Consider the following 18,010-nt stretch of genomic DNA (forward strand, 5'->3'; position numbering starts at 1 on the left):
ATCCGCATAGCTTCCTCAACCAATTTTTCTAACATAATCTCATCTTCAACGTCTCTTAACGAATTATGAAGTAACTCTAAAACATCATGCCTTATAGAAGCAAGTTCGTGTTTAAATACTTTCATTTCAGCCTCGTGTGAAATCAATTCCAATAATATTTTGCTTAACTTCTTTTTATCCATAATAACCTACCATCAATAAAGAAAATTTTAACTTACCTCCAAATTTATTTCACATCAAACATGCTCCCTTAAAATGAACAAAAACACAAACTTGATTTCACAAACCACAACCATTGCCCAAACAAATAAACTACATTGCCTACTTTAAATCAATTTTCTATCCTCTTCACATTCCCTAATTATACACTAAATAATCAATCAGAACCACATTTATAGTCACAAAACAGTAAAATAATTGAAATATTTACATACCCCTACTGATTTTGAAAGTGGGCATAGCTTTTAAAATAACTAACCATGTGTAAAAAAAACATACGCACCAATTCACACGATGAGAATTATACATATCAGAAACTAATATAAAACGCATATATATGTGAGCTTTGAAAAAACAAAGAAAAAAAGCAGAGGTTACGAGTGAGATTGACAATGTAGAAGCATGAGATATAAAACGCATATATATCAGAAACTAATATATATAATATACATATCAGAAACTAAATCATATCATTTGATTTGGTATAAATCAAATAAACCATGGAATACCTTGTTTTCTTTGCCTCCCTCAATGAAAACCAGAAAAATTCTCTCTTCTCTCAATACCTGTATAGCTCAAGCTGAGAAGAAGAAAATATCGCTCAATAGAAAAAGTTTGAAACTCAATACCTGTATAGCTCAAGCTGAGAAGAAGAAAATGGAGAATGAGACCAAACCCATTTCTCCAGAGAATGAAACAAAATCACTGCAAATTGTATCTGGGTTAACTTACGTTTTTGTCTCACGGCTGAACTTTGAAAAAACAAAGTACAATGAAGAAGAAAGCATAACAGGGGATGGGACCACACCCACTTGCACTTGGTTCACTTACGTGTAGCATATATATCAAAGAAAAAAAAGTAGAGATAGAGGCATGGACTAATTAATACAATCTGACTACATGACTAATTGATACAAAAATTGACTAATTGATATAATAAAATCTGACTACAATCTGACTAAAATCTGACTACAACAAAACTTAATAATAATAAACTAATATATAATAATAAACTAATATATATTAAATATATATTGAAAACCGTAATGATAACAATAATAATAATAAACTAATATATATTAAAAACCGTGCGGGCGTTCCGTTTGCCCGCACCAAAGAACTTCCCTATATGTATATATATATATTTTTTTTATGGGCCATACCCACTATCAACATATATATAATAATATTTACGATTATTATAATAATATTTTCAAAAAAGGTTTAAATATAACATTTATATCATTACATAAATACTTTGTCCACCAGTAGAGAAAAACTTCAAAGGACCGTACGACAACATAATACAATCATATTATTTAAGACATATACCCAAAGGATTAGAGAAGCTTACCTTGTAGATTTTTGGCGACTGGGCTCCTTTTTCAGCTGGCTTCTGCATTTGTTTTTTTTCTTTGGCAATTCCTATAAGTCATGAAATGGGGCTAACTTTGATTTTGTATGCCCATTATTGTTGGTGAACTTTGTTGTTTTGAAAAACTAGTGTGTATTTATGTATATGGATATGTATATATACACATATTTGGAGAATATTATTTCAGTTTGCTAGGCATTTTCAGGAGCTATTTCATTTTTCTTATATTTGGGTCTCTCTTTCTAATTTGAAGGATTTGAAGCTTGAGCTCCTTTTTGTTGTATTGAGGTTAGTTCTCTCTACAACTTTTTATTGTTGTTGATTGTTTGAATCATTGTGTTGATTTCTAGAATGCTTGAGGTTTTAGGGTTTGTCCCAAAATTTGTTCTGTAAGCTTGGAAAAGGTTTAGCTTTTCGATCCAATTTGATTTTGTAATATTTTATGGGGCCTGTTTGTGGGCCTATCTTTTGAATATAATTGATTTTGATTATTTGGTAGCTTTCAGTGCTAGTGTCTATTTTTCATTTGATTGTTGGTACTATCTTGAAGAAAATTGACTGTTGGTGCTACCCCACTTTTATTTGTAAAAGTTGATTGTAGGTACATTTTATTGATTGTTGATGCTATCTTTCATTCGTAACAATTGAATGCTCTTGCTTTTGCTTTCATTTGTGGAAATTTACTATTAACTGTGGGTGTTTCCTCATTTTCACTTGTAAAAATTGACTGTGGGTGCTTTCTCACTTTCTCTTGTAAAAATTGACTGTGGGTGCTCTCTCATTTTCACTTGTAAAATTGACTGTGGGTGCTTTCTCACTTTTGCTTGTAAAAATTGACTGTGGTGCTCTCTCATTTTCACTTGTAAAAATTGACTGTGGGTGCTTAATCATTAGTTTTGAATTAAGTTCTTCTATATGTGATGTCTGATCATGGAAGTTGACCGCTCTTTAACATATGTTAATTTTCTTAGGTTGACTGAAGCAAAATATGCCCAAGTTCAAGTATTGAACTGTCACTAGTGGTGAATGTAGAGTTTTGAATTAATGAATCTAGACTTTGCTATAGAGTGGAGTTCTCATGCTATGGGATATATGGACAATGCCGTGGATAACAATGAGAGTTTTTTGTCAAATTGTTTGATTGAGCATGTTGAGAGTGATGGGATCCCAATGGGGGTTCCATTTGACTGAGTTGCTCTTGTCCAAAATCTTGATTGTGACAAAGTAGATATGGGTGCAAAACTTTTTGGGAATGGAGAGGTGCTAGAGACAATAGGTTTCATGATTGTTCCATCAGGTGGTGAACATTATGAATGTCAAGTTGAGTGCTCCGGTCGTTCTACTGGGTTCCTTAACGTAAACCCTGAATGCACCTTGACAAGTAGAGATTTGCAAAAATGGAGAGTTGCTTATAATACACCTTCAAATGTGGAAATGAGATTGCCTAATCTTATGAGAGAGTTGACTGAGATATGGGAGATTGGGTGTGTCTTTACAAGGCAGCTTTTGATTGTGGATTTCGGTTCCCTTTCACTCCTTTGGTGACTAAGATACTTAGTCTCTATGAAATATCCCCTGGGCAACTTATGTCAAATAGTTGGAGACTACTCCTAAGCCTTGAGCACTTTATTTAAAGGTTTGGTATTATAGTAGATCTCATAATTTTTAGGAAACATTATTATGCTAAAGAGCACGATAGAGAGAAGGGTCGAGTACAATTCGTTTGTCGCTCTAGGAAAAAGCCATTTGTAACCAGTTTGACTAAGGCTGATGATTTAGCTTGGAAGGAAGCATATTGCTTCTTTAGAGGTAGTGGTTTGTTTGAGCCGGGGGTTGAAAGGAGTTTTCCATTCTCTTGGCGGATCTTGAGTGAGTGTTGAATTGTGTGCTTTTATTGTGACGGATACGTATGTTTTATTAATGTTGATGTATGTTTCTGGTGCAGATACAAACCTTGGTGCTCAACCTTACATGGACGAGCTAGTTGATCAAATTATTGAGGATGTTGAATCTATAAAAGAGGAGCATCGTAATTTCAGAAAGTTTCTCCCCAAAGATTGTCAGGAAAAATCACAAGACAGTAACGACGAAGGTATCTCTGAACTTCAATCCCTTGAACACATTCACATCCTTGTTCTGACTCAAGAACTTGAGAAGGTTGGAATTGAGTTTACTGTTTTGAGTCACTTGACCACGTATGTTTTATTAATGTTGATGTATGTTTCTGGTGCAGAAACTGACCTTGGTGCTCAACCTTACATGGACGAGCTAATTGATCAAATTATTGAGGATATTGAATCTATAAAAGAGGAGCATCGTAATTTCAGAAAGTTTCTTCCCAAAGATTGTCGGCAAAAATCATAAGATAGTAACGACGAAGGTATCTCTAAACTTCAATCCCTTGAACACATTCGCATTCTTGTTCTGACTCGAGAACTTGAGAAGGTTGGAATTGAGTTTATTGTTTTGACTCACTCGATCACGTATGTTTTATTAATGTTGATGTATGTTTCTGGTGTAGATACTGACCTTGGTGCTCAACCTTACATGGGCGAGCTAGTTGATCAAATTATTAAGGATATTGAATCTATAAAAGAGGAGCATCGTAATTTCAGAAAGTTTCTTCCCAAAGATTATCGGCAAAAATCACAAGACAGTAACGACAAAGGTATCTTTGAACTTCAATCCCTTGAACACATTCACATCCTTGTTTTGACTCGAGAACTTGAGAAGGTTGGAATTGAGTTTACTATTTTGACTCACTTGAACAAAGAGCAATGTATGTTTGCAGACAAGATGTATAAAAAAAAAAGAGTGATCAAAATACCCAAAGCTAGTGATGCTATGGTTAAAGCTAAACTGACAGCAGCTAAGAGGCCAAAGACAAGCGGGTCCAAACAAGTTTCCGAGATTGACTTTTCTGATATTTCGCTGACCCAATCTTCTTTGGGTAAATGTACTACTATCAAGAGGAAAGTTGACTTTCTTGACCCAGAGAGCCCTGATGAGACTGTCCTTCAAATTCCTCATACTGTGTCGGTTACTCGAACCCTGCATTGATTGAAGGAGATGTAAGTGGACTCCTTCATCCTGCTGATTGAGAACGACTGAATGATTTTTGTAGAGTTGGGGCTGCCAACTATGGAGTATCTGAGGCTTACAAGGTAAGGATGTTGTTTATTGCCTTATTATTGTGTTTAATCCTTTTAGCTCTTTTTAAACTTGGTTGTAATGTATGTAGATTCTTCAAGCCATGATTTATATTCGAGAAGATTATCCTGTCTTGGAGAAGAAGAACATAATTTTGGCTAATAATAGTGCTTCCCTGAAGCTGTAGATTGAGAAGAATGTAAAGAAAGAGCGCCAATCTGAAGATCTCATTAAATCTCTAAAGGATGAGCTTGAGAAGGTGAAGTGAGACCTGAATAATGAGAAGAAAAAGGCAGAGGACCTTGCCTCTGATTTTGAGCAGGTTGCTTTGACTGTTGTTGTCAAGACTCGTGGAGAACTAATGATTGAGTATAAGGAAAGAAAGTATGTTGACTGGTATGTGGATGGTGAGATAGAAACTTACTATGCCCACATGGGTTTGGATGTTGATAGTGAAGGAGCTGAACAGCATGAAGATGCTTCTGTTGTGAATATTGAAGAAGCGGCTGCCGAGATCCATGATCTTGGTACTACAAAGGACCGTGAAGAACCTCATGCAAATGCTTAGTTTCATTTCATATTTTTCTTAGTGGTTCATGTATCTGGGTGTTTTGATTATTGACATTTGCCTTGTACATGTCCCCTTTTTGGATTCATCTTTTGTACTATTTGCCTAGCAGGGTTCAATGACTGATAGAAGGAATATTTTTCTATTTATGGTGTTCTAAATGAGTGTTAAAATTTCTCCTTACATTTTTGAATTTGACCGATTGATAAACATAGTAGTAATTTTAACAAATGTAATATTTGAAGAAAATAGATAAGTGTATAGTTTAGTTTGAGTTGAGTGTACCATAGATTACCATAGATCATTGTCATAAGCTGAAGGTGGTTGAGACTCTAAATGTCTTTTGCAAGATTTCTTGATTGCTTCGACTTTGATAACGACTATACTCCTTACTCCCCAGTTTGAGTGTGAGTGATGAAGTTGGTCGCAGTCAAACTCTTTTGTGTGAGTGTTTTTTTTTAATAGTTTGGACTGAAGGTAACACTTTAGTATCTGGGAGCATGCGCTTGTGTGAACATGAGTTATTGAGGTCCCGTCTAATGATGGAGTCATTGGAAGATATGAACTTGTGACTGTCAGATTCTTGATTCCATAAATTGTACCTGGGAAGGCAGTCGACGGTAGGGCCGTCGACTCTCCGATGCTTAAGTCAGTAGAGTGTATGAGATGAAATAAATTGAATAATTTAAGTGTTGAATACATTACAAATGCTTTGGCATGATCTTGGTCATTCATGATTTGATTTGAGTATGATCGTATGAGTGCTCACAACCTGGGCGCTTATGATTAGAATTGATTGCTAGTTTGACCACTCTAGGCTTCGAGGATAGATTAACTCAACTGTGTGATTGGGGGTGCAGTGGACGGCATATTCGTCGACTCTCTGATGCTTAAGTCAGTATATTATTCATAGAAAGTGTAATTGACAAAGTTTAAGTTAGAAATGATACTGTTTTAGATGAGTGGAATTCCAGCTGTTTCCTATTTCTCGACCATCATTCGCTTGAAGTCGATATGCCCCTTGTCCAATGACCTTAGTAATTTTATGGGGGCCTTCCAAATTGGGGCCCAATTTACCAACTCCTGCCTCTTTAGTGTTTTGAAATACCAGACGGAGCACCCAATCTCCCTCCTTGAACGTTCGTGCTCGAATGTTTTTGTTGAAATGCTGAGCGACCTTCTGTTGGTATGCTGCAACTCTAACCAAGGCTTTCTCTCTCTTTTCATCCAGTGAATCGAGCTCGAGGTTCATATTTTGCCAGTTCTGATTATCAGTCAAGTATCCATACCTGGGGGTAGGAATGCCTATTTCTGTTAGGATGACTGCCTTTATTCCGAAGTTGAGCGAGAATGGAGTCTCACCGGTAGAGGTTTTTGCAGTTGTGCGATAAGACCATAGAACACCAGGCAACTCGTCTGCCCACCTTCCTTTGGCCTTCTCTAACCTCTTTTGCAATGTATTGACAACAATCTTGTTTGTTGATTCTGCTTGACCGTTGGCTTGTGGGTATCTTGGGGTCGAAAATGAGAGTTGGATTCCCCATTCTTTGCAGAAGTTCCAGAATTCCAAATATACAAATTGTGAGCCATTGTTTGTGACTATCTCCTTGGTCACTCCAAACCTGCATATTATGTTTTTCCAGAAAAAATTCTTAACTTCGAGATCTCTTACCTTTGCAAATGCTTTTGCCTCGACCCATTTGGTAAAATAGTCTATCAGTGTTAGCATGAATACTCATTGTCCTGGAGTGGTTGACATCTTCCTTACTATGTCCATCCCCCACTTCATGAAAGGCCGAGGTGATAGAGTTGAATGTAGCTTTTTTGGTGGCATATGTGAGATTTGGGCGAACTGTTGGCATTTGTCACATTTTATCACAAAGTTGAGTGAATCTGCTCTCATGGTTGGCCAATAGTATCCGGTAGTTAACACCCTATTGCTGAGACTTCTTGAACTTGAGTGGTTGCCACACTCACCTTCATGTAACTTTGTAAGAACGTAGTGTGTTTCTGCTGGAGTGAGACACCTAAGTAAGGGCCCATAATATGATCGTTTGTACAATTTTCCATCATATAAAGTGAACCTTGATGCCTTGGCTCTAATCTTTCGAGATTCACTCCTATCTTGCAGGAGTTTGCCATTAGTCAGATATTGGATTATGGGTGTCATCCAACTGATGAACTCCGACACATCCTTGACTTCCTCTTGAGGCTTCCACACCGCTGGTCACTACATGTAGATGACTGGAATTATGACTCCATTCTTGGTTTTAATTGTTGACCCTAGGCTGGCTAGTGCATCAGCATGACTATTTTCGATCCTCGGCACTTGATTGATGGAGATTTCTGTGAAGCTTGACAGTCTTTCTTTCACAGCCTGGAGGTACGCCGCCATTTTTGAGTCTTTGGCCTGGTATGTACCATTGAATTGATTGACTATAAGTTGAAAATCTGACGTGATCTCAAGAATCTTGATATTCATCTCCCTGGCAAGATCGAGCCTAGCAATGAGTGCTTCATATTCAGTTTCATTATTGGTTGCCTTGAGGTCACACTTGATTGCTCGTTGAATGACATCTCCTTGGGGTGAGGTTAGAACAACTCCTAAACCACATCCTCTACTGTTGCTTGAAAAATCTATTGACAGCTTCCACTTAGAGTCAGATTGTTCTTTCAAGCACAACAACTCTTTTTCTACTTGTACCTGCATGTCACTAGAGAAATCTGCAATAAAGTCAGCTAATACCTGAGATTTGATTGATGTTCTCGGTTGGTATGTGATGTCATATTCACTGAGTTCTATTGCCCACTTGGTGAGTCTTCCTGAGAGCTCTGGCTTGTGCAGGACGTTGCGAAGTGGATATCGAGTCAATACCACAATAGGGTGGCATTGAAAGTATGGTCTGAGTTTGTGTCCTGCTATGACAAGTGCTAGTGCCAACTTCTCAAGTTGGTTGTATCTTGTTTCTGCGTCAAGAAGAGTCTTTGAGACATAATAGACGAGTTATTTCCTTCCTTCCTCTTCTCCGATTAACACAGCGCTGACTACTGTCCCTGAGATGGCTAGGTACATGTATAGTGATTCACCATCTTTTGGTTTGGCTAAGAGTGGAGGTGAGGCAAGGTATTTTTTAAGTTGTGTAAGTGCGTCTTCACATTCCTCTATCCACTCAAAGTCCTTTGTCTTTCTAAGTGTCGAGAAGAACAGGTGACAACGTTAAGAAGATTTTGAAATAAAACGGCTGAGTGCTGCTATTCTCCCAGTTAGGCGATGGACGTCTTTAACTGATTTTGGTGATTGAATGTTCTATATGGAGCGTATTTGATCTGGGTTTACTTCAACTCCTCGCTTTGTGACTAAGTACCCTTGAAATTTACCTGAAGAAACACCAAAAGAACACTTGGCAGGGTTGAGTTTCATATTATATTTTTTAAGTACATGGAATGATTGTTCGAGATGATCGAGGTGGTTTGCTGCTGCTAGAGACTTGACGAGCATGTCGTCAATATATACTTCCATTAACTTTCCTAGCATGTCTACGAACATCCGATTAACCAATCTCTAATATGTTGCACCAGCATTCTTAAGTCCGAACGACATGACCTTGTAACAGAAGGTTACTTGCTCCGTGATGAATGTTGTCTTCTCTTGGTCATCTGGTTGCATAAAGATCTGGTTGTACTCGGAAAATGCATCCATGAAGCTAAAGAGCTCATGTCCGACTGGGGCATCAACAAGCATGTCGATGTGCGGTAGCGGGAATGAATCTTTGGGGCACGCCTTCTTGAGGTATGTGAAATCAATGCAAATCCTCCACTTCCCATTCTTTTTTTCGAACGACAACTACATTGGCCAACCAGTCTGGATAATTGACCTCTCTAACTGATCTGATGTGGACGAGCTTTTGAATTTCTTCGTTGATTACTTTGTTACGTTCCTGAGCAAACTTCCTTCTTTTCTGCTTGACTGGAGGGAAATCAGGGTCTACCTACAACTTATGCATAACAATGTTAGGGTCTATACCTGTCATATCTTTTTGAGACCAAGCGAAGCAGTCATGGTGCTTAATAATAAATTCAATCAATCTGGCTCGTAGTTCTGGTGTGAGATTGGCTCCGATTTGAACTTTGTGCTCTGGGAATTCCTTGCTAATGCTCACTTCATCAAGCTCCTCCATGTTAGGCTCATATGGGGCAATCATTGTATTTGACTGATGTATTTGCTATAAGGTAGATTGTTTTTCTTTTAGAGTGCTTTGATAACAGTCTCGCGCTGTTTTTTGTACCCTTGATATCTACCACTTGGTGGTATGTGGATGGCACAACTTTCATCTCATGGATCCATGGTCGACCAAGGATGGCCTTGTATGAAGAAGGGCAATCAACAACAATGAACTTGGTCTGGAGGTTTACTCCTTCTGCCCAAACATGCAAGTTGATTTCTCCAATTGAGTGCTTCTGCTCACCATTGAACCCGATTAGGACTGTAGATTTTTGGATGATTGTTAACTCATCAACTTTCATGTCCTTGAGAGTATTGATAAATAAAATGTTAGCAGAACTTCCATTATCGATCAATACACGTTTAATGAAACAATTTGCAATATATAATGAAATGACTAAAGCATCATGATGAGGGTGAAGAAAATATGTGGCTTTGTCATTGACAAAGCTGATGGTTTGTCCAATGAGTGTCTCTGGCTTTCTAGGCTTTCCTTGGTTGTTGATGGGTTCGCGTGCATGAAGTTTAGCTATTGAATACGTAATACCAATAACTTCCAATCCTCCTGAAATCACATTTACGGTCCTTGCATTTTGAGGGGGTTCAGGTCAATTTTCTTGTCTTTTGTCCCTTTCTGCTATGGTGGCTTTGCCTTTATCAGAAAGGAAATCGCATAGTTGTCCTCAGCGAAGGAGTCCTTCAACTTCAAACTTGAGTGCTATACATTCAATTGTGGTGTGTTCGTGATCACTATCAAATTCACACCATTTGGTCATATCTTTCAGAGCTTCTGGCTTTTGAATCTTTCCAGGCCACTTGACTTTATTTCCCATGCCTTTCATCACAGCAACCACTTCAACAGGGTCTATAGTCAGAGTATACTCCGAAATTGGTGCTTTGTCTTGGTAGCTTCTAAACCTTTGGGATGATTGTCCTCTCTCTTGATAATCACGAGATCGTTGGGGTGGAGCTCTTCCACCACCTTGAAATGGTCTGGATCTGTTGGTTGGATAAGGTTCAACATGATAAGATGACTTGCACTCTCCTTGTTTCGGACCTCGACTCTCACGAGAATTTGAGTAGTTGGAGATCGATTGTCTGTTAGACTCGTCTTCCTCCCATTTTATTTGAGCCCATGCTTTGGCATGAACATCCTCCATTGTCCTGCAAGGATATTTAGTTAGCTCTTTATAAAGGTCAGATTCTACCAGAAGGCCTTTTCAGAAGGTTGTGACGGCTGTGTCCACGTTGCAGGCCATAATTGACACTTCTCAGCATTGAACCTTGCTACATAATTTCTTAAAGATTCATCCCTTCTCTGCCTAATTCTGTAGAGGTCATCTGATAGTTTCTCCAGTTTACTAGCAAACTGCTCTACAAAAACATCAGTCAATTGAGCAATAAAATTATTAAGCAAGTTTGTATACCATTGAAGGTCTGCGCCAACCAGATGTGACCCAAACCCCTTACACATACATGCATCGTGCAACTCGCTAGGTATAGCGGCAGTAAACATCATCTGCTTGTAGCTAGCTATGTGGTCATTGGGATCAGTCGTTCCATCATACATTTTCATCAGTGGGAACACAAACTTCTTTGGCATTTCCACTAAGGAAATTACATCTACAAAGGGTGAATCTGCAAAGCTGCTAGGTAGGTTTTTTTTAATGGGAGTTGGTACCCCTGGAATTCGTTGGATCATGGCCTCCATGCTTTCTATTTTTCGTGCAATTATTTGTTCAATCAACTCTTCTTGAGTAGGTGCAGCATTCTTTCTTGCATTCAAAATAGAGGATGTTAAATCAATAGTCATATTATTTGGTCCAGCAAGGGATTGTTGCTTTTGAGAGCTTTCAGTAGCAGTCATGTTGGTCAGGTTGACTGCTGGTGGAATAACTATGGGAGGAATGGTTGATGAGTTGACTGCTGAAGGAATAGCCGATGAGTTGGCTGCTGGAGGAATGGCTGATGAAGTCAACTGTAAACCCACATTCTGGTTGATTGTGCTGGATGTGGTTGTTTGTTGTCCGACCACGACGGTAGTTGCTCCCAATGCTGATGGTTGTCCGGTCATTTGGCATGATCCTCCTATTGGGGTTTTGTCAAGTGATTGCATTAGAACAATTGGAACTTGGAATCTTCCTCGACTAGCATCTAGTGTTGTCATTGAAGAAGTTAATGACTCAAGTTGAGCCTTCAGCGTAGCATTCTCCTCCATGAACGATGCATTTTCTCGTTCCATTGCTTGAGTGCGCTCCATGTTCTCTTTCATTTGAGTTGTAAGAGCGGCGAGTTGGTCACGGACGTTGGGCTGCTCCACATTGATCTCTCCTTCCTCCATCTGCTCTACCATCGTCCTAGTGGTGGTTGACTGAACGGTAAGAGTCATAACAATTTTCTCAATTGCAACTTGTCAGGGCTCCACGGTGGGCGCCAAATTGTAGATGTTGAAATCCACAATCAATTGAAGATGATCATATGCGGGCACTGAAAACCTGTAGAACAAAGAAGAGAGTAACTGAGAAACCTTGGGACACCGGGATGGTGTCGGTCAAATGGACTCCGACGGTCAAGTCAGTAAGATTGTTAACAATGCAACAATGAAAAGGAAAATGAATGACTGAGCTAAGTTGCCACCTATCTTGACTGCGAAAATAAGTATGTAATTTCAGAGAGAAAGAGAGAATGAATTGTATGTGAGAAGAGTTGTGATGATTCAGATTCATCCCCCCCCTCTCAGTGACTGAGAGTGGCCCTTATAGGCAACTGTGGAAGAAAATTACTCATGGCCCCTCATTCTTCTTTGGAGGCGCTCTTCTCCCACTTTATGAGGGAGATCGTTATCCGCGTGGTTAGTTTGATTAACCATTTCTCAGTCTGTTTGGATGAGTGACGAGACTTAGTCTCGGGTGTGGGGCAGATCATTGAGTTCAATGTCGGGTCATGGGTAATGTTAACATATGACTTGACCATATTGTTTTGGGCCTATTGGGCTTGGTCTTGTGATTGTACCATTTAGGAGTCAGATAGCCCAATCCGGTCTTATTTGAGCATTCTTTGTCGATAACGCATGTGTTCTGACATATGACATTGGGCCTAAGCCGGCCTAAGCCCAATTTTGGCCTCTACAATATGGCAAATCATGATCCTAGATGCATCTAATTTATGTATTGGTTGCATCTAGAGATCTTCGTGGTTACACTTGCCACGTAGGATACGTTTTTCAGTTAGTGTTTAACTAATTCTGTTTAGTTTGTTATTAGGAGTTTCTGTTAGGATTACTACTTGCTTATATATATTGGTTGGTTTTGGGTCTTGGTGACTGAGCTAACCGTTTCATTGTTGTAGAGAGTTTTGGTTGTCCTTGTTGTTTTCTCTCTAATCCTTTGTTGCAGGTTCTTTGTTAGGGTTTGAAGGTTCTTGGTTGAAGATTGTTTTGTGATTTTACAGAGTGAAGAACAGAGGGATGTGTTTTAGGTGTTCTGAAGGGATTTCAGAGACTAAGTACTGAAGGGATTTCAGCTCATCTTTTAAGGGGTTCAAAAGTTTGTAAAATTGAGTTGGAGACTCAATTGAGGGTGAATGTAAATCTTACTACGATTTAAAGGTGTTCTTTAGCAAATTAGTATGTTGATTTTGTAATTTGTAAAACAAAGTTTGCTATAGTGGAAGTATTTTTCCCTGGTCTTTGTGACCCAAGGAGTAGTTGATTTTAATGAGTGAACTTTGTAAAAATTCAGCTGTGCTTTTTACTTTGTAAGTTCTTGTTCATTGTTCAATTGTTTTAATCAATTTTAAAGTTCATATACTTAAAAAGTAACTTTTCAAAATATATGGTGTGATGAAAAATTATTATTTTTTCAAATTTGTGTTACAAGAAATTATGAAAAAAATTGTTTATTACAATTGAGTAGCCATGGAAAGGGCAAGTAGTATTTTTGAAATGAATGTAATAATTTTAGGGTAAAGAAATAATAGACAATTTTATGAAGCATAAACATATAAAAATGTGTGTATTTTTTTAGTTGACAACAGAGCAAATCCTCCTTATTTGTCCAGCTGAACCAGTGAGAGGCTGAATATCACCCATTTTGATCATTGCAGATGCAAAATCAGCCCTAAATGTTTTAGGGCTCTTGCTGTACTCAGTGACAATGGCATCAGTGGATCCACCACTGAAGAGGACTTGGTCTGACTCAAGAAGGCCTTTCTTCTGAATCAAGTTCTTGAAGTAATTGCTGTCAAAGGAATTGGGTGTCACCAAATCAAGTGCTGCCAGCATGGCATCAGCTTGAGGTGAGCTAGTGGCAGGACAACGGCGTTGGCGAGTTCTAGCAAAGTTAGCATCAATATCACTCTTGCTGTTGTATATCCTTGAACGAAATAACCCGCACTGGGCTTGTCCAATTGTATGCGAACCTACGTACATATATGTATGTATATTAAATCTCAGTACCAATTAATATATGACCATGCATCATGTGTATGTAAATATGTATATATTACCTGATAGAGCAACCATGTCTCTGGCACTAAGATCTTTGCTTTCAAATAAATCAATCAACTCTCCAAGGCTTGCTGTGAAAAGAGGAAGATCTTTCTCAGCTTGAGGTTTGCTTGCTGTGATAGAGTCTCTTCTTCCGAGCTTCACATCCCATGATGGACCACTCACCTGAATTATATAATATATATATAAATTAGAAGATTATTATTAACCCATTCAAATAATATATATTAATTATATGACTTACAGCAACAGTTGCATCTCTTGCTGCCACGGCAAGTATATCCGCACAGGAAACAACTCCTGGGCAAATCTTCTCCACTGCAGACTTAGCATCTTCTATGACATTAAAACCTCTCGCAGAGTCCTTATTCTGAAGTGCGTTTTGCTCACTTGTAATGGAGTCCGAATCATTCAGTAAAATGGATGCATCACAACCCTGCAAAAGCACAAATAAAATTATTAATTTGTTTTCGATAATATATTATTGAGGAAGATATATAATAATCATATGATCATTTGATCATATATATATATATTATAGGGAAATTTGATAAATCATGCTTACATTAGCTTAATATTTAAAATTTGAACCAAAGTTAACTACCATATGAAACAAATGCTCATCTTTCATTTAATACCAAAAATACCCCCATACATTTCCTCTCTATTCTCCATCTTTCTCTCTACCTTTCATTTAATAGCTTAATAATTAAAATTTGAACCAAAGTTAACCACTATTTAGAATGCTGTTTAGATGTTGGATTTGTAGTTTGTTGGTATTTTTTGTAGTTTTTTGGGTGAAAATCGTGTTCTGTGAAAATCTGCGTTTTTTTTGGGTTCCTTGAGTTTTTTTCGAAATGCCTGATAGTGTCCGATAGAGGCCCGATTCGGGCACGATAGCTGTTGAGTTTCAAGGTTAGGGATGAAGGTCCGATGGAAACCCGATGGTTGCTCGATAGTTTTGGTTACCCGATAGTTGCCCTATCGTGCTAATGTCGTACCATCATCGTACATTTATGGCAAAAACTACAGTATTATACACCATCGTACCCACTAGCGTCCCACTGTCGTACCATCATCGTACCATTGACAAAGTAAGTTAACAATTTGAAACTAACTATTATCGTACTACCATCGTACCTATATCGTCCCACTACAAATTCTAAAATTACGATGTTATAGTAACTACTTAACAAATTCTATCGTACACCTATCGTGCTAATATCGTACCATCATCGTACCCATTATGGAAATAACTACAGTATTGCACACTATCGTACCCACTATCGTAATACCGTCGTACCACCATCCCTAACCTTGACTATCGGGCAACCATCGGGTTGTCATCGGACCTTTATCCCTAACCTTGAAACTCAATAACTATCGTGCCCGAATCGGGCCTCTATCGGACACTATCGGGCATTTCGAAAAAAACTCAAGGAACCAAAAAAAACGCAGGTTTTCACAGAACACGATTTTCACTAAAAAAACAGCAAAAAATACCAACAAACTACAGATCCAACATCTAAACAACATTCTAAATGGTGGTTAACTTTGGTTCAAATTTTAATTATTAAGCTATTAAATAAAAGGTAGAGAGGAAGAGGGAGAATAGAGAGGAAATGTATGAGGGTATTTTTGGTATTAAATGAAAGATGAGCATTTGTATCATATGGTGGTTAACTTTGGTTCAAATTTTAAATATTAAGCTAATGTAAGCATGATTTATCAAATTTCCCTATATTATATATGTATCGTACATACATGAACAAAGCAGTCATGAAAGTGAAGGCGGATGAGAGAAGCTGCCATGCGACGCTCACGTGAAACAGCTCGGCTGATGGAAGATCGGATGGTGGAGAGAGCTTTGGGACAGGTGCGATCGTAGAATGTTGATGAAGACAGTTTAGAAGCTATGCATGTTGTAGAGCTAAGTAGAAGCAACAGCGTCAATGCATGCATAATTCTCAAGTACCTATCTTTACCCATCGAATAATCCATCGATATATCTTCTTTAATTGTAAGAAAATTATGAAACAATAAATGTTTGGTTGGTGAAGAAAGATTAAAGAGAGCTCATCATTTTATAGCATAGAAATGTAAGACGTGCCTAGCTAGCTAGTGTACATTATGGAAGTCTTCTTTTGTATGTTTAGGACAAATTATGCATTGTCGGCTTTGGTTGCCCAGCATATATATATTTATTTAAATCTATATAATTACGTAAAGAAGAAGGATAAGAAAGTTCAAAAGAGGAATATATAAAAATATATATATTTAAATTTATTGACTCTTCCATAATATGAGATAAGTTGTGTTATGCTGGTTTCATTAGTCACTTCTGTGTGGCGTGTGCAAAAATATTTGTTTATATATATATAATTGTATTTAAATTTAGACTTTTTTCTAAAATGTTTCATTAAAAAAAAAACGTTCAACTAAATTTGACAACACACGTACGAAGCTTTTTATTATAGATTGCATCCTTGGATACTATGCGAGTTGGCCTTTGGCATTTTCTAGGCTAGCCAAATTATACTTTTTATTTCTAATAATTTCTTTGGGGTTAGTGCATAATATCCCATGTTTTACATTATTCATACACAACCCGACAAAATTATTCTAATTGAAGAGGCCTAGTGGACAATTTCATCTGCGACACTTCTATTTGTCTTAGTTTGAAACTTTCAGACCCTTCCTTATTAGGATAATTACACCTATATCATTACTTTGACACTATTATTAGAGTAATTAACACTAAAATTAAAAAATATATAAATAAAAACTTTAAATCAATTTTAAATTAAATAAAGACTTCCAAAACTTAAAAAAAAATAAAAAAAAGTTATATTAAAATTCCATAATTTTACTTTTCTACTCTTTCTCACTAACCAAATACCCTCATCAAAACCCATCAGTTTATAATATTTTCCTAAATCTCGTATTTTTCCACACTTTCCATCACTCTCTCCAATCGAACAACCCCAACAAAACTTAGATAAACAACAAAAGACGCACACAACCAATAGAACAATTTCATCACTTAATTACAAATAACCCAGATATGATAAATCATCAACAATATCCTCAAAAATAAATCTTACACACCTAGATTAGATTTGAAATCAAATAATTATATAAATATCCAAATTTGGGTTGTGGGCATTGATGACTACTCAGAGGAAGACGTTGGAGGAGATTAGACCATCACTGTCAAAGGGCTGGGCTACACAAACACGGAAGGGGTAAGGCTAGGGTGTGCGAGGATGCAAAAGGGGTCGGACTAGGCTAAGTGAGGACATGGGAGGGGGATTGGGATACATGAGGACGTCGTTGTCGGAGGGATGGGCTTCGCGAAGGGGTTGTTACTGGAGGGATGGGCTGCGTGAAGACTGTAAGATCTTTGAATTTAAATCTAAATGCATACTTCCTATTATTTTTCCAAAAACTTAGTATAAACAAAAAATAACATGACATACATATGAACAATAGATTTGTAAATTAACATAAACACTGTTGACGCGATTTTTCGCCAACAGTGAATTATGAAAATAACTGGGATCGATTAGTGCTTAATGGTAAATCATAATAAGAAAATGATACTTAAAAACACTAGAAACAAAATATCAAGAACACTCGCTCCTTTTTACGTGGTTCAGAGGTTAAAACCCCCCTAGTCCGCGAGTCTGTATAATTACTATTTATCTCTCTTTAATTTTGACAGAGATTTTGCATTACCGAGAAAACAACCACTCTTCTCCTTATCCAAGGTCTTAGTATTTATAGAGAAAATCCCTGGATAGGCATTGGGGTCTTCACGTGAATCCAAATCCCTCGTGTGACTTATCTCATACTAATGATAAATATTACAATTTATATTAATGTATGGTCTAATCATTAGGTAAAACTGATCATGGGTCATCAGGGATAACCGGACATGTGATGTCTGATCATGCACGATTATATTAC

At 37.5% G+C, this 18,010-nt stretch overlaps 1 protein-coding gene across 1 annotated transcript; it reads right to left on the minus strand.

The window, feature by feature from the left end:
• Window positions 1-13,506: 13,506 nt before the first annotated feature.
• On the minus strand, window positions 13,507-16,073 carry LOC133824221 (peroxidase 4-like). The gene is made up of 4 exons (XM_062257089.1): window positions 15,806-16,073; window positions 14,286-14,477; window positions 14,041-14,206; window positions 13,507-13,953 (listed from the first exon to the last, which is right to left on the minus strand). The coding sequence occupies exons 1-4, from the start codon at window positions 16,040-16,042 to the stop codon at window positions 13,556-13,558; spliced, it is 993 nt and encodes a 330-aa protein (XP_062113073.1). The 5' UTR covers window positions 16,043-16,073; the 3' UTR covers window positions 13,507-13,555.
• Between the last annotated feature and the right edge of the window lie 1,937 nt (window positions 16,074-18,010).

Source organism: Humulus lupulus, chromosome 3, assembly GCF_963169125.1.
Source record: "Humulus lupulus chromosome 3, drHumLupu1.1, whole genome shotgun sequence".
NCBI lineage: Eukaryota > Viridiplantae > Streptophyta > Magnoliopsida > Rosales > Cannabaceae > Humulus > Humulus lupulus.